The sequence below is a fragment of the Drosophila busckii genome, chromosome 2R, assembly GCF_011750605.1.
Source record: "Drosophila busckii strain San Diego stock center, stock number 13000-0081.31 chromosome 2R, ASM1175060v1, whole genome shotgun sequence".
In the NCBI taxonomy this organism is placed as follows: domain Eukaryota; kingdom Metazoa; phylum Arthropoda; class Insecta; order Diptera; family Drosophilidae; genus Drosophila; species Drosophila busckii.
The window spans coordinates 281,581-307,548 of NC_046605.1; the positions used below are offsets into that span (position 1 = coordinate 281,581).

The window sequence follows — 25,968 nt, forward strand, 5'->3', positions numbered from 1 at the left end:
ATGCTTATTACACATATAGATACGTTTATTTACAGGAAATGTAAGGATTGCATTATAGTTCTAATCTTTGGTCTAGTTTATAAATAAATACAGAGCTCATCACTTTGTTATAATACATTTGGCAGAAGAATAAGATGAAATCATAAATGCGTTTGACTCGTTGTTATGCTTATACCACGTTGTTGTTGTTGCTGTTGTTGTCCAAGTCCAGTTGCATCATAGGCACAGCAGCCATTTAAATTACGCGTGGACTCTAGTTGCATGGCCATTTCTGCTTGATACCAGTGGCAATCTGTCTGCTGCAATTGCGTGTAGCTAGCATCAGGAGGCGAGTGTTCAGATCTTTCAGGCTTGGTATAGCTCGAGCTGGGCGTGTTCTGCCAATCCATGCGGGACGATCCGGAGCTTGAGCTGTATGTAGGATTCGGATGACGATTCTGAGCATGCTGCTGATGGAACTCAAAGGGCCAGCTCTGGAAAAATTCGAAGGGAAAATAAAAAATTATTAATGATTGTTGGTGTAACCGCATGGCTATAAATGGAACAATATGACGACAAGGAGAAGCGCCTTTGTTTGTTTATACAACTTTGATTGTTTTCAGTGGCTCTTTAGATAGCTGCTTTCATAGATGAACAATAACAACGTCATTAACGTATCTATAAAAACATAAACAGCCAAAAGACAGACAAGAGACACTCATGGTTGCGCGGTTTTCCTCGCTTCCCAGCCAGCGGCAACATCTTGAGGCTCTCACTTTCGACGCGTGCGTGTTTTGTGTGTGTGAAATTTTTATAAATTAGGGTGCTGCTACCATGTTGGCAAATGCAAACAAAACGCTAACAACATATGGGCACAAGACGCTACTCTAGCACAAATATTTGCTGCTAAATTTTTTACACACATCCAACGTTAACGAATAAGCAATGATGCTCAGCCTCTGCTCTATTGTAACACAGTTTTTCTTTAATTATTATTATAATACGCAAGGCGACAGATTTTTTTTTATTCTTACATGTCATTCACTTTGCTGTTTTGGGCTTCAAAGTCGTGCATCTTTTAAAAATAACAAGCAGCACTATGCAAAGCATAACCTTCCTTCTCATATCCCCCTTCCACCTTTGAGACTACGTGTGAGTCTGTCACTCAAATTTAGTATTTTTGAAATTCACAAAAGTATCTGATTACAGGAAAGCAAGACAAACTGAAATCACAAAAGTGATTTTCACATTCTAACTAAACAAGAAAGATACAGACAGAGGTAGAGGGAGAGATACAAGGTGTGTGGGAGTAATAGGCTTGGAGCAACTGCATAAAGTGCAAAGGATAGAGGTCTTTAAAAGAATTGTTATTTCCAGATTTACATACTTGCATCTAATCAATATACATATGTAGCATACATGATTCATCTAAATCTTTCAGAGCTGTTAGCACTTTAAAATCTGACTCGGCTACGCTGAGATTAGCATTCTAAATCTTCGCGGGTTAATTGGGTTAAATGCTGGCGTACTTCTTTAGGAAACCACTGCGCTCAGCTTGAATATGCCAGGTATTCCCGCTGTCGCATGTCATAAATTGACGTAGTCCAGCTGCCAGGCTGCATGTGGCACTAATAATAGTCTTAAATGTTGCGTATGTGGTTGCAATGTTAAGTGGTGCCACTGACATCACCACCAGAGTTTTTTGCAGTTGCATTCAATTACCATGTTGACATGTCCGCCATTGTGAAAACTAAAAGATGCGTCGCCGGCGGAGCTGCTGGCACAAGCTGTCAACTGTGGTGTGCGATTCCTTGGATCTGCCAAGGTCTCGAATGCATGGGGACTACCACCGCCATTACCCGTCTCAACGGCATTAATTAGCTGCTTAATGTAAAGCGTGGCCAAACGTAGTGTGTCCAATTTTGAAAGCTTTGTGTCCGGCGGAATGTTGGGCAATTTGGTCTTTAATCTCCCATAAGCGCTGGACAAGACTCGCATACGCATTCGCTCCCGTGCATTTGCAGCATTTCTTTGCACGGGCGGCTGTGAACCTGCAGTAGCAAAATTTAAAATATTATATGATATATTTTAAGGGAAAATCCATTTCTTCTTGCCATATTCAATTTTGTACAACAAATTTATGTACATATATTTACAATTGAGGGAAAAAATAGGAAGCAATATATGGGAAAAATGTTGAAAGTCAATTTCAAGCGTTTACCTTCGCGGGCTAAATATTTAAAATAGTAAACATTGAAACGTTTAAGAATATTTACAGAACTTTAAAAAATGTTGCAACAACATTTGTAAAACTTTAGTCGAATTTAGGGATTAAATATTCAAGATTTTTGTTTTTAATGCTTACTTTGTGAGCTGGCATCATCAAAGTCATCATCATACAGCTCCAATGGACTCGAAGCGCGCTTTTTGCGTGGCATTTCCTTAAACTCGCACGTGCACTTACACTTAATTTTCAATCACTTCACCCACTTTTCACTTAGAATCATCTAATTTTGTCGTAATGCTATATACGCTGAGGACCGCCACGGCATACGTTTGAAATGTTTCTGACTAAAGTGCCCGGAATTTCCTTCTATTTACGCTCTCGCCATTGTCGCTTCTCTTTAGCCTATTTTGGTCGACAGTAGGCGTGTGCTTGTTTGCGCTATGGCCGCTGCAATTGGCTGAGAGTGCCCAACACATGGTGTGATCTTGCCACAGACTGTCTCAAGATTGGTCCAGCTGGCATGCTCTGTGATCACGGCGCTCTCTGTGTTCGGTTGTGTTTACGTACGGCAAAATGAATCCATATTGTGCCGAGACTTTTGTGATGTTTATCTCTCTATTGCATGTCCTAGGGCAAGCGAAGGATGTCTGAAGCGTGCTAAGGGCAGCCGGCAGCAGCTGTGTCTTAAATTTGATATCGTTGCCTAATCCGGCATAAATCACTGTCTATAGTTTGATGATTGTTCGGAAGCATTTCGATGCCCCAAGTGCCCCAAGTAGTGTGCGCGTCATATTTGATATGCGTTCTATGTCAGTAATGTTATAAACTTTGACCTTATTTAAACGGATGTGGGGATTAGTTGGAGGTGCGGCCGGATGCCCAACGTTGGAGCAATTTCTCGCAGCCTTGAGTTGCTCACAGCTTGCGCAAGCTGAAACATGAGTTAAGGTCACTCTAGTTGGGTAACCCTTAGTTGGAGAGATTCTCCAAGTCAGCTCGTAATAGCTCATCATTCAAAACCAACGACTTGCTTCTAAGAAAAGCGAATTTTCCAGCATAAACTCCTGAAAGGAAAATCCTTCGCAGCCACAGACAGTCAGGCAGACAGACACTACACTCAAGTGGCAAAGAGAAAGCCATAAATTAAATTGCACTTGAGCCGTACTTTGTTCGGAGAAATGCAACCGCAACTCTCTTTCTGTGGAGATTGCGCCTGTGGTCAGCGGTTAACAGTTCAATTAATTTTGTTGTGCAACTATTATGACATAATCTGTAGGGTTCTGGAGAAGGACCACGTATCGTAATTCAATAGCTATAGAGAGTCCCCAGCAGACACACTGTCGCCAGACTCTGGAAGTTAACTCTTCAAGCAGCAATGCTAATTTATGGTATTTAGTTTTTAATTTAATTAAGTATAAAGAAGCTTGCCTTATAGTTTAAAATACTGCGTTCATGTTGAAACTAGTCGACAGCTGGCTCGTTTTGTGCACTATCGATGGTCACCGTTGAGGCTGTGCCAGAGACGCTATCGAAGTGTGCGGCCACCAGTTCATCCAGCGCATGCTCCGTTTTGAAAATTCTGCGTAGATCCGATTTCAGACGACATACTACGCCCGCACAGCTTATGCTCCAGTTCCAGCATAAGAGCTCACAGTTGAGTGCATCCAAATCCGCTTTTAAGGATATGATGTTCTACAAATAAATTGAAAAGTTAATGAAGATAGTAGAAGACAAGGTTTAAGAAAGATTACCATGCCGACTGTATAATCAATGGCGTTGATTTCAGAGCCTTTGATTATAACTAAACTTATTTTTATGCTCTGTTGGTTGAGAAAGCGCACGACTTTCTCTTTAAGGTACTCGGCGGAAGCATAATCCAGCTTCTGTTTCACATCTACTAAAGCAATCTCGTAGCCTTGGATCTGAATATAAAGAAGAAGTCAATTACATTTACCTTAGAGAAATCTTTCTTAAAGATTGTTCAGCTTACCTTTTCTAGTGTTATATTTAGTTGAGGTCTCGCACTACTGTAGAGTATATAGACCAGATTAGCTACAATGCCGCACAGCATTCCATACTCCAAACTCCAGAATAGGCAGGTTACAATGGTCACCACAAAGGGAAACATATCGCGCTCTGAAGTGCAATAAGCAAACGGAAACAATAATAATAAATAAGAATCCCATTAATAATCTGCTTACGCACTCTTCGACTTCCACATGTCTGCTACTTTGTCAAACTCCACCAAAGAGATCATGGCCGCTATGATAATCGCCGCTAGTGTCGTTTTGGGTATGAAATAAAACGTTTGCGTGAGAAAGGCCAAAGCCATGAGCACGAGAGCTCCAGTGACAGCACCACCCAGCGGTGTTCTAACGCCACTAGCATTGTTGACTGCAGTGCGGGTGAAGGAGCCCGTTACAGGCATGGAAAGCACAAAGCTGCCCATAATGTTGCACATGCCCAACGCTATCATCTCCTGCGAGGCATCTACAATCTTGCCCTTGGCTGTAAAGAAAAAAGTCTCATATAAATAAAAGTTTGTTAAGTTAGGCTAACAATAAATAACTCACAGAAAGCTTTTGATATAGCTACAATTTCGAGTATAGCTATCATGGGTATAGATGCAAGTGAAGCACCCACTTCGCTGACCATTTCACCAAACGACACGTACTCGCCATCTATGGTGGTGCCAAATGGCGGCAGTCGGAACGGAGGCACGCCCGCCGTTATGTTCCCTGTCACCTTAAATGGTTGATTCCCATCTCGACTGAGTATGTAGGCTAGAAAAGTGCCAAAGATTACGGCCAAAGCATTGCGAGACAGTGAAAGATATTTCCAAAAGAGTCGATGTCCCCATTTGATTTTGGTTACTTCCTATTATTTATTGTTGATGAAACTCAAGTTCACTTTATAGTAGATCATTATTGTTACCTTCATGAGCAGCAGAAAGGCTAGAGTTACTATACCCAGTAGCGCATCCCATTTTCTTATATTTGGCAGATGTGTAAAGAAATTCTCCCAGGCGGGCAGCAAATCATTTGAAGGACCTGTAAGCGAAGAAGTTTTAATTGTCATCTTCTAATAAGCTGAAAAGCACTTGAATTTACCCAAGAGTTCAAATATTTCTTGAGAGCTAGTATTTTATTTCGGTGCTTAAATGATTTTACTCTTGAAGTCCAATCAGTAAACTTACTTTTTAGACCCACAAGGTTATTAATTTGTGCACTACCTATTGTAGTAGCTGCGGCCATTGTAAATCCAGTAATCACCGGTATGGATATAAAACGCACTAGAACACCCATGTTTAGCAGACCCAGCACAAGAATAATGCTGCCCGCCAAGAAACAGACGAGTACCGCATAGTCTGGACTTATTGTAGCATATTGATTAACCATCAGCGCCATTATAGCCGTGGTCGCTATGAGAGCAAAATCATGTTGAAGTAATAGTTATTGCATTTTAATTAATAAATTATTCAATACTTACCAATAGTCACATCCTTGCAGGAGCCGAACACAATATAGGCAAAGCATCCCATAAAAGCTGAGTAAAGACCATACTGTGGCTCCAAACCCGCTACAACGCCGTATGCAATGGCCTGTGGAATTGTCGTGAGGCCAACAGTAAAGCCAGCTATAAAATCCTGAAGCAGGTAGGAGGCTCGATAGCGTGGCAGCCATCCCAATATTGGAAATTTACTTGTTAATGTAGACGGACGGAAAAATTTACGGCCCGCCTCTCTGATAAGCCGGCCCACATTCGGTAATTGCTCTCGGAAAAGATTATCTGCAAGTATTTTGTTTTTTATGGCGCTTGGTCATTGTCAACATATGTGGTGATAACGTCCTACTAGCAACAAGTGTGTGTGGGAATGCAATCGGGTCTATACATGTACTTTAAATATATATAAGAAAACTATAAGGCTAGTTTGATTGAAAGCTTAATAATGGTCGGTTACTAAGCCAGATAAATAAATGTATATAGAATCATTCACGCCTTCACATTTTATTTACGACTGATATTTCGCCAGAGTATTTAAAATCTGCTCATAAATTGAACGCTTCAGAATCTGGCGTGGTAGCAATTGGCCCCAGCAACAATCTGCTCCTAAGATTAGCTTTATATTTCCCGCACGTACTCAATATTTATAGGGCGCATAATTGATACAAGTCTATGTAACGCCAAATTGTAAGCTGAAGCTCATAAATTTCTGTTTGGTTTTGTGCTGGTGTTATCAGTCGCAAACAGTTTGAGAGATCTGTTTCAATGGACGAGTGGGGTGGGGTGAGGTGAGCAATACACGTGCTTGACTTTCTATATTGTTTATAAATGTAACTGCATTCGAAGCTCACCTTCGCTGTTGTCGGCTCGCATGACGTATAGCTGAGCTGCAGTCACTGTTTGACTCCGCGTTGAATTATGAGACAAAACGAGTCGCGACGACCGCTCAGTGTGCCGCTCCAGACTTGAATGGTGCGCTCTCTAATCGCTGAACTTACTGCCGCTGCTAGACTTTGTGCATGTGTGTGTCGGTGTGTGTTTGATTATCATGTTATCTGTTGAAAGCGCTGTCGATCTACAAATAATTTACGCTGCGGTCTTAGAAAGATAAAGATAATAAACAGCATTAACGGAAATAATTGCATTTTAATTAATTAAAACATTGACAATTCAATTGTTTGTCTCGCCGCTTTGCCATAGCTTCAGATTCTCAGTATCTTGCAGCGCGCCAGTGGCAATAATATTTTCAGTCGGATGACAATCGCTGCAGATGAGCTCCTGCTGATGCGCTGGCAGCTGCTGCACCAGCTCCTTGCTCTGCAGACTCCACAGATACAGGCAGCTATCCTCGCTCCCAGAGGCAACCCACATGCCTGCGGTCACTGAGAAGTTTACAGCGATGCAGAACTTGCGATTTGTATGACCCTTGTAAACGCGCAGACATTTGGGCTTTTGAAAGTTCCACAGCTTGATCTGACTATTAAGATAGGCGGCAAGAATGTAGCGTCCATTGGGCGCAAACTTGACATACCCCACAGGTGAGTTGTCCTCATCGATCAGCGTCTTCAACACCTGACCGCTGACCGTTTCACCAAGACGCACAAGACCATCAAAGCTGCCAGTAACAAAGAGACTGCCATCGCGATTAAAGTCCACCGAGGAGATGGGATCCATATGAGCAGGCACCACCTTTAGCGTCTTGCCTGTGCGCACATCCCACAAACGCACCGTGTGGTCAAAGCTAGTGGAAGCTATTAGATTGGCTTGAGGATTTATGCGGCATGCGAATACATAAGCAGTGTGACCCATCATGGTCTTAAGACACTCGCCCGAATGTGGATTCCAGAGCTTAATGGTCTTATCATCGCTGCAGCTAATTAGATACTTGTTATCGGGCGACCAGCTTACATCGTTAATGCCCAGTGTGTGGCCATTGAGCGTCTTCTCCAGCTGTGATGTGCGCACATCCCAGATGTTAAGCGTACGATCCGCCGAGCCGCTGAGCAGGTAGTTGCCACTGGGCGCAAAGTGCAGCGCAGTAACGCCACGCTTATGTCCATCTAGAGCGCCCTTTAAACTGTAGTCAGGTGAGCTTGTGTCTTTCTTCTTCTCTTTCTCCTTATCATCAGCTTTCAAGTGTTGGGGTATTTTGAAGACAGTGCCATCGATGCTGCTTTGCTCTCTGGCTTCAGGTAGATTCCAATCCATTGATCTCTCTTTGTATTATTACAATTATTCACAACAAATGTCAAATGGCCAACGGACTTGTTATTAGAGTCATTTGACAGTCTGCCAATTTACAAGCTGTCAAGATTGCTAGTAACTATACACATCGTACAAATTACTTTATGAATGTTAAACATTACCTAAGAATGTTTATGATTTCACAGCTTGTTGGGCCAGACATATTAACGAAGTATTAAACCAAGCTGTTGGCTTTTTACTTAAGTCGGAAAACTCATTAGTTTTCTTCCAATGCTTATGTAAATTAAATACTTAGAATGTATATATATTGACAATTAATTAATGAATTAATAGCTTAAATAAGTTTATTAGTTTCTATTATTTTGCTTTAAAAAATGAGGCAATGCTCTTGCTACCCTTGGCGCCTTTGGCCAACGCCTTCTCCTTGGCTGTTAAGCTACGTTCTTTGAGGGGAGTGGGTGCTGCAGCCGTTGGCGAAGTAACTGGTTCTTCGCTGTCCACTAGTCCACTTTGACGCAGCTTACTTGCAGCGTCCTCGCCAGCAAGCTTAATTTTCTTGCTGTTGGCTTTGGACTCGCTTTGCTGGGATTTCCGCTTTTGTGCATTGCTCTGCTCTTCAACCAGCGCTTGGATCTCGCTTGGAATATGCAGATAGCGCGTTAGTTCTTCGTGCAAGTCGGCATCCAAGTAGCGACCAACATAGTCGCATGCCATACGAGTGTAGTCCATCTCATTCACATCATTCCCATCCGCCAGCTTTTCACTTTGCACATAGTTTTGTGACTTTGCACCGCGGCCGCAGTGGACCTGCTTTTTCCTCAGCACAGTCATCACTTGCCGCGTCTTTAGTGCTAACCAAGCCATTGTTCGCGCTGCATTGTATTTATAAAAACTCTGCTCGCCAGAAGTCTTGACATCCGCCACACACTTAAGTGTTTCCGGGTTAACAAATTTGGTAAGCAATCGATTAGTGTCAGAGTCCTCGCTTATGCTGTCCAGCGAGATAGCCCGCTGAGAGCAATGTTTTCTCAGTTGATGCAGCGCCAAGAAGTTCAAATCTATGGGTGCCGTTATGTAAATTCGCCCATTGGAGCACACCTCGGTGCTCAGCGCTGTTAAAAGCCAGCTGCGGCGTGACTCGGCGTACTCTAGCACCTCCATTATTACACTATCTCCAAGCGTGGCAAACAATGCGTTGCGTCCCTTGCCAGGATGATAGAAACGCTCCAAACATATTTTTTGTTCGCCATGCAACAGGTTGTGTGCTATAAAAAGCACTTTTTTTATTGCACATACCGATGCTTTTTTAGGCACAGCATCCGGATCAGACTTCAGTTTTGTGGAGCGCGTTGATTTCTTACTCATGTTTCAAATTAAACAATTTGTAAATAAATTTAACATGCAAAGTCAACCGCCTTTTTTAAGCGTTGTGGATGATAGTGACTTTCTTGCTGGGAATGACAGTGTGTGCAAAAAGCAATACGATACGATTAAGAGATTCAATCGATAACCGATATATTTGAATTGGCGCTTATATTGTTACAATTTCAAATACAAAGCGTATACGAATTCAAATGAATGCGAATAGTTAACTAACATTTTTGTTTATTATCTTTTTATTGTTTGCCAAATTTAGCGATGTTGCCGCAAAGGTTAAAGGTTACATTATGCATGCAATAAGCATATAAATTATGCACTGCTGAATATTCGCAATATTTGGCAATTAAAAGCCTTAAAAATTTGCATGATATATTGATCATTATAAGTTGAACGACCAAGATTATGAGGCAAGTTCGCAGTCAAAAAACCAACTTTGAAAATGTTTAAAATTGCAAATTTTAATTTATTCAACATCATTATTCCATAACTAATTTACCTTTTGCATGCATAGGCTAAAGTTTATTTGGCGAGTGCAAAAGACAAAACAACAAACGTTGGGTAAAGCATCCATAAACTATATTTGCGATACTTCGTGAACTATTTCAATAGTGACAAACTTCCTTAGCCACAAAAATTAGTCAAAGTTCCGCTGAGTTTGCTTAGCAAATTGTTTGAGCCATATTGGCATGGCTAATAGTTATTTACTAACAGGTGCTGGTGCCGCCAGCTTGCCACATCTCCAACGCCATCCCGGCCAAATGCTCAACCAGTTAATAAATAGACTCACTTTCGTCAGACTCAGACGCAAGCCAAGCAAAGCAGTGGGTTTTATTCATATGGACTGGCCCACAGCCCGAGTTGGCTCAGTCTTCTTTTGAACGTCGCCGTGTGCAGTGCCGTCTCGCAATAGTGAACTCACTTTTAATCAACCCAGCTCGAGTGATCGTGGCATTTATAATATTGTGCATAAATTTCGTTACATTATATAGACAACACGTTTCGTCTTGTTTTTTGGGCATATAACGTGTTTTTCGTGGCCCGCACCAGGCTAAAGCAAACGTTCCAGCTAAAAGCCAAAGTTTCTGCTAAAATTAATTAAAGTAGCATACTACTGCTAAAGGTAATTAAAACACTAGCACGCACCAAATATATATAAAAATAAACATCATGCTTCAACACCTTGGCAAACCAAAAAAAAAAAAAAAAATAATACATAAACTGCAATTTATTTCAATTGCTCAGTGACCTCCTCTCAGTGCTTAGCTCTAGGCAAATTATATGTTTATAAATGATTTTTTTATTTTCTGGTAAACAGCCACCAAATCACCAAAGAATAGAGCTACAATTAAAAATTAAATAAAAAATGCTGCCAGCAATTTGAAGCATTTTGGGCGCCATTAGCTGCGCAACCAACCATTTAATTATTAAACAGACGCTTATTAAGTATTTCCAAAAGCAACTTGGCTCAAAATAATTGTTAAACTTGGGCTAATCTTGGGTCAGTTGCATGTCAGGGCTGTGACAGCTACAATTTGCTTCCGGCTACTCTTGTCTAGTGCTTTTATTAAAGATTGATCAGCTATGAAATAGTATTATATCATAATACTCATTAGCTTAGCATTGATTTTATCTGAAGCCTCAAGTATTTCTTCAAAAAAAAAAAAATTAATCTGTGAATTTGCTTTTGTGTCAATGGCAAAAGATACAATATTTTTTATATTTACATATTTGCCGTTTTGTTTTTGTGATTTTGTCCGTCATAAGCGGTGATCCCCTTTGGAAGGTACGGTGGCGTAAGTTCACTTTGTTTTTGTTTCGATTTCATGCTTTAATGCGGCCAAGTGGTTTTATTTTTGCCCTCACTCTTAATGATTGCTTAGAGCTTGTAGGAAATGAGGTCAAGTTTATAGTTATCATTTTATTTGTATTTTTGAATAACTCATCAATGCAACAAGTTCTAATTGCAGCTGCAGTTGATCTCCGCACTAGCAACAACAAAAACAAATTTATTATCGCTTTTGTAGTTTTTTCCACTAATTTTGTTTATGAAATGATTACATGCGCGTCTGTTTTAGCTAATGAAACCGGTTTCTCAGCGGTATATATACGCTTATATTAAATGTTGTCATTTTTATCAACTCACTTAGCTCATTGGCTACTATGCCATGCCAAACTGTGTCATATTAAAGCGCAGACTAGGGCAACAAACGAAGCCGTTTAGCCAGGCTCATAAATAAGTTTGCTAAGCTATTAAATCACTTGAGTTGAGAGCCAACTTTTAATGCGATTACACATTTATTCTAAATGCTTAACAAACAAAACTTGCTTACTTATTGAGGACTCTGCCCTTCACACTGCCTAAGCTGATGAATGCAGTTAGATTAAAAACTTGCATGAAATAGATAAAAAATTAAAGATACAGCTCAATACTTGCAAGTCTTTTTCCTTGCTTTTGCTATGCCATGCATGAAATATTTTTTAGCTTGTCACTGTGCGCTAGACAAGTTCGTTGCCTAAGTCTTTCGTTTGCATATCAATTTCAATTTAAGTTTCAGCTGCTTGGCATTTACCGCAGTCAAGTGGGCCTATCAATGAATATACATAGTATATGTATGAGTTTGTGTTATGCTTACGATTTTTTGTGGCTCGAGCTCAATTGTAGCTGTCTGAAAGACTTGCATAAGCTGCATACTAGATGTCGTTGCTGTTGCTGTTGCTATTTTTGCTGTGACGTTTGTATGCAGAAGTGTTTTAATTGGCAATAAACATGAAAATGTGGCAATCACTTGTTTTTTTCTGGCCTATTAGCCATAAAACGCAAAAAAAGTTAAGAAACAAGCGTGAAAAGTGCTGCGCTGCTCTAGGCTGCTGCAAGTCTTTAAACAGCTTGATAACTGGGATTCAAGGCTATATAAGTATATAAACGCTTGTTCGCTACTTTCCTTGAATGCGTATATATAATAGATTTTTGAAATCAAAGCTATGCCCATGAGTTTTATGTTAAATAGGCATTGAACCAAAGAAAATATATGTAAAAGCCTCAGACAACATAAACTCGGTCAGTGTGGCATGAAATTTGCCGTTTGCCAAATACAATAAATGTGTCAGCTGGTAAAATATGTTATATAAGTCATGTATAAGTTCCAAATATACTTTGTTGAGCTGCTTTAAAATTGTTTGGAAGTTTATAGACCTACAAGTCTTTCGGCTTAATTAACTCCAACTTAATGCAATTTTTAAAAGTATCAAAGTTAAGTTGCCTTGAGTGTTGAAGCCTCTTTTGGCAACGTCACGATTTTTGCCACTACGCTTGTGGTCAAAGTGCAAGACAAACGGACTCACAAATACACGCACACACATACCTATATTCCATACATCTCTGGCCAAGTGTAACGTAGCTTGCAATCCAAACCCAAAATACCAAATAAACTCCAAAGCTACAATCCCCAATTGTGCAATTGTGGCAGGCTATCCAAAACAGCAATGAGGGGAGGTGGCGCGTGAGCGGGCTAAGCACAGCTGGTGGCATGCTGTATGATGCATGTTGTTGTTGTTGTTGTTGTTGTTATTATTGCAGTTTGCAAAACTCTTTCATAAAAGTAAACACACGACATAGACAAGTTAGATGAGTCTCCTGCCCCAAACGTATTTAAGTTTCTGCAACTTTGTGTTGCTGTTACTATTGTTGTTGTTGTGATACTGCTGTTGCTATTTCCATTAAACCAATCAGCCAGCCGTCCAGACATTCGACTCGACTCGACCATTGCGTCATTTGCGAAGAAATGCGAAATCGACGCCGCAATCAAACAAAAAGCTGAAAAATGAAAATCCATTTGAAACCTGTTTGCGTTTGCTTTGGTCTCAGAACTAACCTAGTTTGCGTTCGCTTGTGCTTGCAACACTTGCAACACTTGCAACTGGCGACTGGCTGCCCACCTGGTATGTCGCCTAACCGCACTCAGCCCGAAACCGAACCCGAAAACGAAACTGAAATTTACCTGTCCATTAAATTTATTGCAGGCTTGCAAAATGTTGGATCTGTCGCCGGTGCAAGAGTTTTACAAGGATAAGACGGTGTTCATCACCGGCGCCTCGGGCTTCATGGGCAAGGTGCTGCTGGAAAAGCTGCTCTATTCTTGCCACTCGCTTAAAGAAGTCATCATAATAGTGCGACCGAAGCGTGGCAAGACACCCGAAACGCGCCTCGAGGAGATGTTCAAGCTGCCCATATTTCAGCGCATCAAGGATGAGCGGCCGCATATGCTCAAAAAGGTGACCATCTACCAAGGCGATGTGACCTATGACTGTAAGTTTGTTGCCTGAGTCTTTTGTTTATTCAAGTGACTTATGAACTTCCCTTTCAAAGTGCTGGGCCTGAGTGGCGACAGCCTAAAGCATGTTGTGGACAGCACAAACATAGTGTTCCATATGGCCGCAACGCTCAAGCTGGAGGGCAATCTGCGCGACGCCATTGACATGAATCTATTGGGCACCCAGCGCACTCTAAATGTGGCCAAGCAGATGAAGCAGCTGGAGGCGTTTGTGCATCTATCGACGGCCTTCTGCAACTGCGATCAGGAGGTTATGTACGAGAAGGTCTATGACTTTCCACACAAGCCCGAGGATCTAATGCGCCTGGCCGAGTGGATGGATGTCAAGACGCTGGACGCCATAACGCCCGATCTGCTCAAGCCCCATCCCAATACATACACCTATTCGAAGCGTTTGGCCGAGCTTCTAGTGCGCGATCACTACGAGTCCATGCCGGTGATTATAGCGCGTCCAAGCATAGGTAAGTCCAGTCTCCACAGTCTCTCGTAAACATATATTTACATATAGTATGTAAGTAGTTATAATTAAGCATAGTCGCTGGCTTCACATAAAGCTTGTCCATGTTGCCTGGTTTGGTTATTTCTCATTTGGTTTTTATTGCTGCTGCAGCTTGTTTCTTGGATTAATGTCATTAATAATATCTATTTTTTATGTCATTTTATTTTTGTTCAAAAACTTGCTTGGCTTTTGCGCCTCCGCTTGGCCAAAATAAGAAAGAAAAAAATATTAATTTACGCCAACTGCAGGCTATTAATTTAACTTGGCTTTGCAGCTGCTTGTATCCTAAGGCATAAGCCCCACCGGCAAACTTTTGCCAGCAATTGAAAGCTTTTTATTTTTTTTTGCAAGTGAATGGTAAATCTGTTATATTGTAAAATAGGAATCTTTGCTTACGGCGTTTTATGAAGATAAAGGCCACTCATGCGCTGACCCCGCTTTAATCAAAGTTGCAATGTTTATTACCAACACTTGTTTTGTTAATTATTCGAAGGGGGGATACACTGCGCAGTAAATTTGTAAAATGTGTGAAGTGCGTTGTTTATGCTTGATACTGTTAGAATTTAATCAATAGAAAGTCGTTTATTAAATTACTGAACTAATGCGAATGTTGAGAGTTGTAGATATAAAAAAAGATTTTTTAAAGATAATCAGATGAACAGTTTTTGTGCTGCGCAGTGTGGGTTAGTGGGTTAGGCTTAGTGTGTTTGACCCGTTTTATACAGACAATAAACTTGTTTAAATATTGAACATGAGCTTAAGCAGTAAGCCAATGACATTATCAGCTGCTTTGCAAAAGTTCGCAAAGTTCAAACATCTTAGCGTGTCGCAAATTGTGCAAATGTGCAACAGAGTTTAGGAGGAGGAGGGGCACTAGTCGGGGGTTTGAAGTGTTAGGCGCTTGCCCAAGATATAAATAAAACAAGAAAACTCACAGATGAGAAATGACTTGTGGGTGTGTCCAAAAGCTGGGCCCTAAGCTATTAATTCAATGCTTATGCAGACAGTTAATTGGCAGCTTTGTCTCAAAAAGTTATGCATGTAAATAAAATGTTTGTGTGTGTGTGTGTGTGTCATAGTTGTAAGCCACATAACCGGCCATATCCGCCTGCTTTGCCGAAAGCACATGAACCAGAGCAAATACAATAATAACAACAAGCTTAAACAAATGCTCGGTAAGAGTGTGCCAGCTAAGTAAATGCCTAATACTCTGCGCATACAGTTAAAATAACAACAAATAACAATGCCAAAAGCAACAAAACTACAACAAGCAACAACAATAAACAGCTACGTTTTAGGCAAATATTCCAGTGCTTGATTACAAAAAAAAAATAAATAAAAACAAATACATGCAAACACAAAGTCTCAACATGAACATTATACCGCTTGTAAACCAAGTACAACAACAATAAAGAGATCTGGCAACGTCTTCAGCTCGTCGTCATTGACCAAAAAGTTCAATGAGCATGAAATGAAAACAAGCAAATTGTCTGCTATAAACTGTAACCTGTAACCGAAACCTCTGCAATCTTTATGTTAAACAAGCCAACAAGTTTTTGAAGTGGAAATATTGTATTTACCCTTGACAAATATTCCAACTATGTGAGCATAGAATTTTTCAAAAAATATGCAAAGCCTAACAACAGCCGATGCTACACGAAGTTTATGATTTTTAAGCTAAGCTTAATGATTAAACAAGTTTCGTTTCAAAAGAGTTGCCGAGATAGCTAAAAGTTTCCTAAGACTTATAGCTGCCTAAAGTACACTATCAAGATATATCTTATATACATCCAACACACAATTTGCCAAAACCACACTCCCCTTGCTAAACACCAGCTTAAGCACCTTTTAAATGCGCTAAACAACCTCTAAAAAGTCACCAAATGCCAAAATGTTCACACGCCAAAGAAAAACCGAAAGCCCTTTGCCTTTTGTTCAGCGGAAATTCACAACAAAAATAAACACGCACAAAACCTATGCCCCAGCTAAAGCCTTTGCCTACGCCCACGCCCACGCCCACAACGCTACGCCTGCAACGCCTTCTATATTTCCCCGCTGTTGCTGCTGGCCCTACTGCCTATGCCTCTGCTGCTGGTGAGCTCCTGCTGCCTATGCCACTGCTGCTGTCGCTGCTGAATGTAACTGGAAGAACTGCGTAAGACGCAGAAAGAGAGCAAGGAAAAGAGAATAATATATGTAGATGAGGGACAGAGCATTTGTAATGCAAACAAACATCTCCTGCAGTTTCACCATCGGCCTACGAGCCTGTGCCTGGCTGGGTGGATAACCTTAATGGCCCCACCGGACTAATGGTGGGAGCCGGCAAGGGCGTCATTCGCTCCATGCTGATCGATACGCGCTACAAATCGGAGGTCATACCGGTGGACTATGCCATCAATGGACTTTGTGTGATTCCCTATCAGTTTGTATCGCAGCAGAGCCGGCCGGAGGAGGTGCCTGTGTACAATATTACGTGTGCGGACCACCGCAAGATGCAGTGGGGCGAAGTGATTGAGATGAGCAAGAAGATAGGCTACCAGTATCCCATGTCGGCCGGTCTCTGGTATCCAGATGGCTGCATAACCACCAACAAGGTCCATCACAGTATCAATGTTGTGCTCTTCCATTGGCTGCCCGCCTACTTGATAGATTTTTTGCTGCTCGTACTGGGCCAGAAGCGTTTGTAAGTTGCACATAGTTGCAGATCCCTAAAATGTGGCTCAACCCTTTCATAATTTCATAACCAATAATCCTAGCATGATACGCGTGCAGAATCGCATCTCTGTGGGCTTGGAAGTGCTGCAGTTCTTCACCATGCGTGCCTGGTACTTTACTTCCGATGCCTACGCCTCGCTCTGGAGTATCCTCAATGAGGCTGATCGCAAAAAGTATGTAAAGAGATAGGCAAAGAGAAAGAGAGGGAGAGAGTGTTTTAGCGAGAGTGCGTTGTTTTTAACACGCTTCTGTTTTGCACAGCTTTAACATGGATATGGATCCCGAGGAGACCATACCTATGTATATAGAGTCCTGTGTGCAGGGCGGTCGCCAGTACCTAATGAAGGAGTCTCCCGATACGCTGCCACGCGCGCGCCGCCAGCTGATGTTGTAAGCCAGGCCTAACAGAAACGTCGACCAAAAACTGTATTATGTTTATTTTAGCATGTATCTATTGGATCGCGCGTGCAAGACGATTTTCTTGGGCTTCGTAGGATACTGGACTTTCGGTGTCATGACACGCCTAATGGGCGTTTAAGTGGGGTCGCAAACATTCATCTTAGCTGCTTTATCATTTCGCTTAGTTTCGCTTTCTGGGTAGCAATCTGCATATATTGAGGTGTATTATTTAGTTTAAGTCTTGTGAAATAAAAATGACAAACGGTTCGCTTTTTTTATATAAATACGTGTTCGAGTGTCTACTCTAATATATATTTAAATATATGTTTTTGTGTCTGTGTGTGTGCGTGTGGCATTATGCTATGTTTCCAAGGAGTGGGACAACCACAACAACCGCCAACAAAACACAAACTCAAACACAAACAAGAACAAATACATAGCACACTTGATTCCTATTTCCACTTCAAATTTCCTATTACGCTTGTAGGCGGAAGATAATAGATTCTGAGCTACAAGTGTATATAAAGTTTCCCTACACATTATCTACTCTTAAATCCAAAATACATTTAAGACACTATTCACTTGCACTCAACTCACTATTCCACACATCCACTCTCACACTCACACTCACACCTAACTGGCTGCGGTTATCATCAGGTGACAACAAATGTTACTCCATACTCTGGGCTACTTGGTATGTAAAGCTCCAAGATTTATTGAATCGAGTACTCGAACTAAATTATGAACACTGTTGACAGTTTCGCCTGCGGCCTTTGAACCTCTGCAAGGATGGGTGGATAATCTGAATGGACCCACTGGTCTGATGATTGGCTGCGGCAAGGGCGTTATACGCTCTGTGCTGGTGAATCAGGAGTACAAGGCTGAGGTCATACCGGTGGACTATGCCATTAATGGCCTCATTGTCATACCGTATGAATTCAATAAGCAAGCACGTCGCCCCGAGAACGTGCCCGTCTATAATATAACGGGTGCGGATGATCGCAAGATGACCATGGGCACTGTTGTTGAGATGAGCAAGCGCATCAACAAGATGATCCCCTTCAATGCGGGCCTCTGGTATCCCGATCCGTGCGTCACGACCAACGAATATTATCATAAGTTCAATGTGGCCATGTTCCATTGGTTGCCAGCTTATCTGTTGGACTTCCTCATGCTGCTGCTGGGACAGAAACGCTTGTGAGTGCCTTGAGCCTTGATCCTTCCAATTAAGTTGCTAATTGGTTCGTCTTTCTAGCATGCTGCGTGTGCAGGAGAAAATTTCCACTGGTCTGAGTGTCTTGCAGTTCTTTACACTGAATGCTTGGTGCTTCCGCTCGGATCAATATGCATCGCTCTGGCGCAATCTAAGTGAACAGGATAGAGAAATGTAAGTACTTGGAAACTTTACTATGAATCCTAACTTACCCACTACCTGCAGCTTCAACATGAATATGAGTGCCAGCGAAACGGATGAGGAGTACATGACCATCTGTGCTATCGGCGCTCGCAAGTATATACTAAAGGAAAAGGATGAGGATCTATCCAAAGCTAAGCTGCATATGCGCATGTAAGAGCCTGAGCTATAAACTTACATATGCAACTTCATCATTAAACTTTCAAAATATTCTTTGGCAGCCAATGGATTGTGGATATCGTTTGCAAGACGCTCATTGTCGGCCTCTTTGGCTTTTATCTGCTAAAGTGGACAGGCGTACTGGATTTGTTCTAGGTGCCTCGCACGGACACACTCTGCATTTGGGTTCACAGGAATTTAATTAGTCAATTTAGCTTTAGTTTAGTTTGCATTTAGCCAAGGTTTTCAGCCAAATAAATAAATACACGCCCACAGGTTTTTTGTTTATATTCGCATGTGGTTTCATTTCAATGTCTATAAGCTAAAGATGTACGCTATATTTTTATTCCCGTTGCACTAATCTTTACTTTCGCTCAGTGACACCTGCTGTGGCTGAGCCGCTGCCAGGCTGGGTGGACAACATGAATGGACCCACGGGTGTTTTGATTGGTGCTGGCAAGGGCGTAATACGCTCCATGATCTGCAATGGTGAGCTCAAGTCGGAGGTTATACCGGTGGACATAGCCATCAATGGGCTCATCCTACTGCCATTTCACAATAGTCAACAGGAGCACAGGTAAGCTCTTTCCTTTAACGTTCGCTATTATATGTTACATATATGTTACAATGACATTGCAGATCGACACAAATACCGGTCTTCAATTTAACGGTGGACGATGCCAAGAAGCGCACTTGGAAGTGGGTGATGGACGTGGGCCGCGACTTGGGCATCAAATATCCCTTTGAGGTGGGTCTGTGGTATCCCGATGGGAACATGACCAGCAATAAGCTCTATCACAGCCTTTGCGTCATCTTCTTCATGTGGCTGCCCGCCTATTTGATCGATTTTCTCTTGGCCATCTGTGGTCAGCGACGCTTGTGAGTACGATGAATGATGAAGAATATGGTAATAGTTTCTAATTGGGCCTACGCTTCCTTAGCATGGTGCATGTGCAAAACAAGATAGCCGTGGGTCTGGAGATGCTGCAGTTCTTCACCACACGCAGCTGGGACTTCAAGTCAACGCGTTTCGAGCAAATCTATAAGGATATAAGCGAAAAGGATCGTCAAATGTAAGCAGCAACTTATGGAGTACAATCTCAGCTCACGTCTCTGTTTAACAAACAGCTTTAAAATCAACACCAACGATGTGGACGACTATGAGTACATGAAGATCAGCATTTTGGGCGGACGTCAGTATGTGATGAAGGAGCCGTTAACCTCTTTACCCAAAGCACGCATACAGTTGCGCTTGTAAGTAGCTCAACTGTAAACTGTATATCGCACACATACATAAATACATTTGTTAATGCCTTCTTAATAATCCATAGCATGTATGTGTTGGATCGGGTCTGCAAGACGCTCATCATGGGTGGACTACTCTATTGGATTGGCACCAAGCTGGGTCTTGTCGATCTTCTACGCCATGGCATTGAAGCAGTGAAGCATTGAGCTACTCTAGTTTATACAATAGGTTTAGTCTAATGTTTTTCGGCACTCTGTATCTAATGTTTTCATTGCACTTGTCGTTGTTTCTATCTGTACTCCTTCAGGTCAAGTTGAATCAGGTAAAATGTGTACGTAAATATATCTGTTTTGTGTTGTATGAAATCAAATGAGTCTGTGTTTCATTAAATGAGTAGGTTGGCATTGGTATTTGTATTTAACATATAATTATTAAAGCAATTAATTGAGAAGCATATAAATCCAGGGGATTTATATTAATGTAGATGAGCAAAAGCTAAACACAACATAAATCGTTGGATTCTTAACTATGGCATGAAGTTGAGATTATTTGCCTGAAAGCATGCAGCAGATTTTTGCTCTTTATAGTTAGTTTTTCCAGCTCGAAAGTGTGCTGCATTTAGTTGACTTAAAAAAAAGAGTAATCGCAGTTTTTGAAATTTGGTTAGAACTTTTAATTTTTAAATACGCAGTCGACTGCTCAATTAGCATGTTCAAACAGAGGATTGATTAAAGCAACTTAATGCAATTTGCGGAAGCGTCAATTGATTTTGCATCAATGATTAGCTAACAGGCAATGCGTTTAGGTAAACAAACTTTGGCGAAATGCAATGAAAACAATAATAAATAGAAAAGTGCTACCGCCAGCAATTAACTCCATAGAAGCAGCAGATAAACAAACGATACATACATACCTGGCACGCTTTGTGTTGCCTCTGAGGGGTTACTATGTCGCACAAATCAATACTAATTGTAAGTGCTAGTGGCTGAAGTGCAAGCAGGTGCGGATAGTCAAGTGTAGTGGATGCTGTTGAGCCTTGCTCTGGAACTAAAACTGACCCATTGCAATGGAAGCAAAGGAAGGCAATCATTAAAGTATACGATCTCCCACAACAGCTTTGCTCTGTCTTTGCCATCTAAAATCACGTACGCCTCATTGACGTGATTTACGTCTGTATGTGTGTACGGCGAGTCGGGCTTAACGTTAAATTCGAACATTTTGGTTATAAATAGATGTTGAGCGGGCCTAAGCATGAACATTTCAAACCCAACTGTGCGCGAGTTCAAATCGCAATTCGCTGAATATTATATTAAATACGCGCAGTGTGCAAAAGACTTAAAGGACATTCATGCAAAGCGAACAGAGAGTGAGCAATTAAAATCAGAAGCTGCTTTACTGTGAGAGTGTAATATTATTATTAATTGGAAACAAATAACAGCAAAATGTTGGTGGAAAAAGTGGTGAGTAAAAGATTTATGAGAAACGTGATACAATCAAATGGAAAATTTGTGTGGAAAATAAATTGAAATAGTTTGTGGGAAATTCATTTGGATATAAAAACAAAGCAATGAAAACTTGAATAAAAAGTACTATGTTAACATGAAAAGGACTCTTTGGATACACATGAAAGTAGAAGTGATTATTAAGAGTAAAAACACTTAGAAGTGAAGCAATAGCTTACACACACACACATATATACTATATATAAATCCAAAAATTGTTAATGAAAAGTGCAAAGTTTGTTAATTCGATGGGTAAGCGTGGCTGTTGGGCTCTCTTTGACAATGACACTGAAGCTCGGATCGATCTGGGCAGCAAGACTCTCGCATGACATTACTATGTTATTTTGTTGCTGGCCATTGTGCTTGTTGTTGCTATTTTTATTAGCATTAGCCCATGGCACGTACGTCTATTGCACAAACACTTAAAGGCGTGGGTCGGGTTGGGGGGTTGGAGACTGAGCACAGAGTCGGTCTAAGAGATGGAAAAAGAAAGAAGATGCTAGCCCAGCACTTATTGGTAGAATTAGCAGGAAATAATCATGTACATTTATTAGTGGGCGAGTGTGAATTGTTAAGCAAATACGCCAGTTAGGAGCTGCGAATTCTGTATGCATGTCTATGATTATGATAGTAGTATATAAGACACTTGCCATATATAGAGGCATATGCATTGGAGCTGAGCGGAACTTGGCTTAGTAAACACAAAATTATAGGTTGTTGTACCTTGGCTGAGGTCTGCATTTAGTTCCCTTGAGACTTCCTAATTATAAAGAAAAAACTTAGAAAAGAATTTAAATATTAGGCAGGCGTGGGCGTACATGCCATAGGTATGCCAACTAATTCATTCCTTGTAACATAAATCAGTATATTTTGAGCAGTGAAGTATATAGAACTCAAATTCGTTAGATTGTACGAAATTTTTTCCAAGGCAAATTCATAATAAATAAACCAGCACCATATCCAGCTCCTTGATCTAAAGCCCACTCATAATCTTTCCTTTTACTGGTAACTGGTAACATGGAGCAGAACATGTCGCAGTTTTGGACACGCTTTATACGTCCTGGCTTGGATCAGGTGGTGCACAATTTGAGCTTTATTGGTGGCAAGCCCATCGGCTCCCTGGTATGGAAGCGCCTAACCTTTCTGGTGGCCACACCTGCCATTGGCTTGTGCATGATTAATGCTTATTATGCGGCCGTTGGCGCTGCCGAAAATCAGCGCAGGGAGTTCATCAAGTATGATCATCTGCGTCGACGCACCAAACGTTTCCCCTGGGGCAACGGAGAGCGCTCGCTCTTCCACAATCGTGAAGTCAATGCTCTGACCGAGGGCTATGAGGCTTAAAAGGCTCAAGTGTTAGTTACGAAGTCGGGATGGGATGTTCATGCGTTAAATCATTGATTTATTTATTGTGTTTTGTTGTTGTTGGTAAGCCCCAGAGAGTCCACTTAACATATTAGTATATGAGCTTTAACAAACTTATAAGTTTTTCAGTGATTTGAACGAAATCTGTAACATTTGCAAATTCCAAAATGCTTGTAGCACCAATCAATTTGCCTCTAGAGTCGCAAATAAAATATTAACTCAAATGGCATTAACTGTTTAATCTTATTGACTTACGATCAATGTGTGTGTGTGTGTGTGTGTATGTGTGCTTGGTGCTTGGGGTTACGTGTTCAATGCATAATTTATTCACAACAACAAAAAATATTTCCACAAAACTGTTTATCTCATTACGACCTGTATGACCCTGAAAAATTGCAGCATGTGAGGCAATAAAAACAATAACAAGAAAAACATGGAGACAATACTTTGAAGCGACAAAGTCGATTTTTCTAGCCAACTGCAGAGTATTCAAAGTTCCAAAAACGCACAACGAAAGGTGCATTACTCTTTTTTTGTAGTGCTTAGCACATGTGCGAGCTATAGGTATTTATAATAATTGTTTGTCACTTTTACTTGCCCTAGTAAAAACTAAACAAAAGCAGACTTGAAAACGTGGCTACAACTCATCATCATCAATCAGCGATCAAGGCACAGCTTGTTGCTTGGTTCTGCCTACAAAAAGATACAAATGTAGCTGTATCTGTAACTGAGCTATAGTCGCAGCGTCCTTGCGCTGATTGGCCCAAGTGCAGGCTATTAAATTGGAACGCATACACACACAGGCAATTTGTATTTAAAGATAGCGCATACGACGTGTTGTCCCAAGCAATTCACACCATTTTTTTTTATTTGTAGCCACTTTCGTTGATTTTCGAGTTTGAATTTTGTTTGATTTGTATTTGATGTTTTTTTTTTTGTGTGGAGTATGATTATGAGTGTTTACAATAACTTACGACATGACACGAGCTTGCCCATAATGATGTTTATACTCTCGAAGTTAATTAGATACGCAGCGCAACGTACACATGAATATCGCACTAGAGATTTGTATCTTTAGCTTTAGCCATTAAACTGAAGTGCGTTCAAGGGCCAATTGCGGCTGGTGGGTTAGGCAAATACATTTACGCAAAAATTCAAAATAATATATACCTACCTATATAGTACATTTTTGAATTGACAAACAAGTTAACACAGCTTGGATAAACATTACCTTTGGCCTACTTGCAGCTGCAGCACGCGACCAAATCGGAGCTGTGCAGCGTGCTGGCGCTGCTGCTGCTCTCGCTGAGCATCTATAGATGCCACACATATATAGGAGCATATCTGAAATCGGTGCTGCTCTCGCTGCGTCTATCTGGGCCGCCTTCATTGCCATTTATAGGCAATTGCCTGCTTATCAATGAAAGAGACTGTAAGTACTCCGTGGAATAGATTTTACGATTCCTCCCATACGCTAATTCATTAATTTGATTCTCTGTTGTTTGTTTAGTGCTGCGAAATCGTGCCGCTAAAGCATTTGACCTATATGGCTCCTTAGTGCGCATTTGGATTTTACTCTTTCCATTTTTTGTGGTGCTTCAGCCAGAGGACCTGCAGGTCATACTCTCCTCCAAGAAGCACACCAACAAGGTTTTCTTCTATCGTCTCATGCACAACTTTCTGGGCGACGGGCTCATTACCAGCAGTGGCCTCAAGTGGAGCACACATCGCAAGCTCATACAGCCGGCCTTCCATCTAAGCTTGCTGGAGAAGTTTATTGACACGTTTGTGGATGCTTCGCAGTCGTTGAATGATAACCTAGATGCATCTGCCTTGGATGCGGGCATAAACATTGCTAAATATGTTAACAATTGTGTCATAGACATACTTAACGGTGAGTGCAGGTCCTAGCCAAAGCCAATTTTCAACTCATCCAAATATATTCTTAGAGGCTGTGCTGGGCGTGCCCATCAAGAAGAAAGGTTTGGGATTCATGGAGGACTCGCCTTTTCGCAAGGGCAAGCTTGTGATGCCCGCACGCTTTACCCATCCGTGGCTGCTGTTTGACGGCATCTATCACCTGACTTCAATGGCCAGTGATGAGCTGCATCAGAAGAAGCTGCTCAATGACTTTACACGCCAAATGATCAAGCGTCGCCGTGAGCTTCTTGCCAGCTCCGAGGTGGAGCGCAAGTGCCTGTTAGACTACATGATTGAAATCTCCGAAAGCAATCCGGGATTCAGCGAGGAGGATATTGTTAACGAGGCCTGCACCTTTATGCTGGCTGGTCAGGATTCCGTGGGCGCCGCTGTAGCTTTTACGATTTTTCTGCTGGCGCAAAATGCGGACTGTCAACAGCAGTGCTATGAGGAGCTCGAGCGCATCTTCGAGAACAGCAATCGGGCGCCCACCATGAGTGATCTGCGTGAAATGCGTTACATGGAAATGTGCATCAAGGAAGCGCTGCGTCTGTATCCCAGCGTGCCGCTAATTGCACGCAAATTGGGCGAGGAGGTGCGTCTGGGCGCCTACACTTTGCCCGTCGGCAGTAACATCTTCATTTGTCCCTACGCTACGCATCGCCTTGCGCACATCTATCCTGAGCCCGAGAAGTTCAAGCCGGAGCGATTCTCCAGCGAGCAGGCGGAGAAAAGGCATCCGTATGCCTTCATTCCATTCAGCGCTGGACCGCGCTACTGCATTGGCAATCGGTTCGCCATACTGGAGATCAAAACCATCATTTCGCGGCTGCTGCGCAGCTACCAGTTGCGACCAGTGCCTGGCAAGACCACATTCGAGACCACATATCGCATTACTCTGCGTGCCTCCGGCGGCCTGTGGGTGCGATTTACGCCACGAGAGCAACAGCAACAGGAGGCGGCCGCCTAGCGTCCATATTAAGCACATTAGAGTAGGCAACATAGACGCGCATGCGGCGGTTTAAGACCATGTTAAAGATTTGAGACAATAAGCTTGTAATATATCTAAAAAAAAAAACAAAATCATATTTGCAACCAATTTAAATTTGACAGCTGACCAATG

At 41.7% G+C, this 25,968-nt stretch overlaps 7 protein-coding genes across 10 annotated transcripts; 3 read left to right on the plus strand and 4 right to left on the minus strand.

The window, feature by feature from the left end:
• Nucleotides 1–28: 28 nt before the first annotated feature.
• On the minus strand, nucleotides 29–2,909 carry LOC108595456 (neurogenin-2). Of its 2 annotated transcripts, none has more exons than XM_017980696.2 (3): nucleotides 2,345–2,909; nucleotides 1,702–2,030; nucleotides 29–473 (listed from the first exon to the last, which is right to left on the minus strand). In XM_017980696.2, the coding sequence occupies exons 1-3, from the start codon at nucleotides 2,415–2,417 to the stop codon at nucleotides 141–143; spliced, it is 735 nt and encodes a 244-aa protein (XP_017836185.1). In that variant the 5' UTR covers nucleotides 2,418–2,909; the 3' UTR covers nucleotides 29–140. The 2 variants fall into 2 exon arrangements, with proteins under 2 accessions (XP_017836185.1, XP_017836186.1); XM_017980697.2 differs by lacking the exon at nucleotides 2,345–2,909 and adding an exon at nucleotides 2,201–2,282.
• Nucleotides 2,910–3,598: 689 nt separating this feature from the next.
• LOC108597541 (sodium-independent sulfate anion transporter) lies at nucleotides 3,599–9,267 on the minus strand. Its single transcript, XM_017984146.2, has 10 exons — nucleotides 9,212–9,267; nucleotides 6,562–6,808; nucleotides 5,696–5,995; nucleotides 5,403–5,627; nucleotides 5,141–5,256; nucleotides 4,780–5,083; nucleotides 4,412–4,714; nucleotides 4,197–4,342; nucleotides 3,958–4,128; nucleotides 3,599–3,898 (listed from the first exon to the last, which is right to left on the minus strand). The coding sequence occupies exons 2-10, from the start codon at nucleotides 6,581–6,583 to the stop codon at nucleotides 3,668–3,670; spliced, it is 1,818 nt and encodes a 605-aa protein (XP_017839635.1). The 5' UTR covers nucleotides 6,584–6,808; nucleotides 9,212–9,267; the 3' UTR covers nucleotides 3,599–3,667.
• On the minus strand, nucleotides 6,860–8,082 carry LOC108597542 (WD repeat-containing protein 5). Its single transcript, XM_017984147.1, has one exon. The coding sequence runs from the start codon at nucleotides 7,916–7,918 to the stop codon at nucleotides 6,881–6,883; it is 1,038 nt and encodes a 345-aa protein (XP_017839636.1). The 5' UTR covers nucleotides 7,919–8,082; the 3' UTR covers nucleotides 6,860–6,880.
• Nucleotides 8,254–9,317, minus strand: LOC108597543 (ribonuclease H2 subunit B). The gene has a single exon (XM_017984148.1). It carries the CDS (start codon nucleotides 9,278–9,280, stop codon nucleotides 8,273–8,275), a length of 1,008 nt encoding a protein of 335 aa, XP_017839637.1. The 5' UTR covers nucleotides 9,281–9,317; the 3' UTR covers nucleotides 8,254–8,272.
• Nucleotides 9,318–10,189: 872 nt separating this feature from the next.
• Nucleotides 10,190–20,352, plus strand: LOC108597642 (putative fatty acyl-CoA reductase CG5065). 2 transcript variants are annotated; one of them, XM_017984290.2, is made up of 8 exons: nucleotides 10,190–10,415; nucleotides 13,316–13,601; nucleotides 13,662–14,087; nucleotides 19,191–19,389; nucleotides 19,452–19,691; nucleotides 19,754–19,885; nucleotides 19,941–20,066; nucleotides 20,144–20,352. In XM_017984290.2, the coding sequence occupies exons 2-8, from the start codon at nucleotides 13,325–13,327 to the stop codon at nucleotides 20,262–20,264; spliced, it is 1,521 nt and encodes a 506-aa protein (XP_017839779.1). In that variant the 5' UTR covers nucleotides 10,190–10,415; nucleotides 13,316–13,324; the 3' UTR covers nucleotides 20,265–20,352. The 2 variants fall into 2 exon arrangements, with proteins under 2 accessions (XP_017839779.1, XP_017839780.1); XM_017984291.1 differs by lacking the exons at nucleotides 19,191–19,389; nucleotides 19,452–19,691; nucleotides 19,754–19,885; nucleotides 19,941–20,066; nucleotides 20,144–20,352 and adding exons at nucleotides 17,998–18,436; nucleotides 18,495–18,626; nucleotides 18,678–18,806; nucleotides 18,875–19,083.
• Nucleotides 20,353–21,329: 977 nt separating this feature from the next.
• On the plus strand, nucleotides 21,330–25,841 carry LOC108596021 (probable cytochrome P450 4aa1). Its single transcript, XM_017981378.2, has 4 exons — nucleotides 21,330–21,518; nucleotides 24,174–24,357; nucleotides 24,436–24,819; nucleotides 24,875–25,841. The coding sequence occupies exons 1-4, from the start codon at nucleotides 21,501–21,503 to the stop codon at nucleotides 25,813–25,815; spliced, it is 1,527 nt and encodes a 508-aa protein (XP_017836867.1). The 5' UTR covers nucleotides 21,330–21,500; the 3' UTR covers nucleotides 25,816–25,841.
• On the plus strand, nucleotides 22,422–23,149 carry LOC108596023 (cytochrome c oxidase subunit 6A2, mitochondrial). Of its 2 annotated transcripts, none has more exons than XM_017981381.1 (2): nucleotides 22,422–22,988; nucleotides 23,047–23,149. In XM_017981381.1, the coding sequence occupies exon 1, from the start codon at nucleotides 22,578–22,580 to the stop codon at nucleotides 22,902–22,904; it is 327 nt and encodes a 108-aa protein (XP_017836870.1). In that variant the 5' UTR covers nucleotides 22,422–22,577; the 3' UTR covers nucleotides 22,905–22,988; nucleotides 23,047–23,149. The 2 variants fall into 2 exon arrangements, with proteins under 2 accessions (XP_017836870.1, XP_017836869.1); XM_017981380.1 differs by having other exon boundaries at nucleotides 23,055–23,149.
• Nucleotides 25,842–25,968: the final 127 nt, after the last annotated feature.

Excerpts from the sequence above, each read along its gene's own strand:
- LOC108595456 (XM_017980696.2), bottom strand. The coding sequence starts at position 2,417 with ATGCCACGCAAAAAGCGCGCTTCGAGTCCATTGGAGCTGTATGATGAT. Across the intron at positions 2,031-2,344 it reads TGATGATGCCAGCTCACAAA|GTTCACAGCCGCCCGTGCAA; the intron begins GTAAGCATTAAA and ends TTGCTACTGCAG. Across the intron at positions 474-1,701 it reads ATGGCGGACATGTCAACATG|AGCTGGCCCTTTGAGTTCCA; the intron begins GTAATTGAATGC and ends GAATTTTTCCAG.
- LOC108597541 (XM_017984146.2), bottom strand. The coding sequence starts at position 6,583 with ATGCGAGCCGACAACAGCGAAG. Across the intron at positions 5,628-5,695 it reads CTGCAAGGATGTGACTATTG|CGACCACGGCTATAATGGCG; the intron begins GTAAGTATTGAA and ends TTGCTCTCATAG. Across the intron at positions 4,129-4,196 it reads TAAATATAACACTAGAAAAG|ATCCAAGGCTACGAGATTGC; the intron begins GTAAGCTGAACA and ends CTTTATATTCAG.
- LOC108597542 (XM_017984147.1), bottom strand. The coding sequence starts at position 7,918 with ATGGATTGGAATCTACCTGAAGCCAGAGAGCAAAGCAGCATCGATGGC.
- LOC108597543 (XM_017984148.1), bottom strand. The coding sequence starts at position 9,280 with ATGAGTAAGAAATCAACGCGCTCCACAAAACTGAAGTCTGATCCGGAT.
- LOC108597642 (XM_017984290.2), top strand. The coding sequence starts at position 13,325 with ATGTTGGATCTGTCGCCGGTGCAAGAGTTTTACAAGGATAAGACGGTG. Across the intron at positions 13,602-13,661 it reads AGGCGATGTGACCTATGACT|TGCTGGGCCTGAGTGGCGAC; the intron begins GTAAGTTTGTTG and ends TCCCTTTCAAAG. Across the intron at positions 14,088-19,190 it reads TATAGCGCGTCCAAGCATAG|TGACACCTGCTGTGGCTGAG; the intron begins GTAAGTCCAGTC and ends ACTTTCGCTCAG.
- LOC108596021 (XM_017981378.2), top strand. Across the intron at positions 24,358-24,435 it reads GCTTATCAATGAAAGAGACT|TGCTGCGAAATCGTGCCGCT; the intron begins GTAAGTACTCCG and ends TTGTTTGTTTAG. Across the intron at positions 24,820-24,874 it reads TGTCATAGACATACTTAACG|AGGCTGTGCTGGGCGTGCCC; the intron begins GTGAGTGCAGGT and ends ATATATTCTTAG.
- LOC108596023 (XM_017981381.1), top strand. The coding sequence starts at position 22,578 with ATGGAGCAGAACATGTCGCAGTTTTGGACACGCTTTATACGTCCTGGC.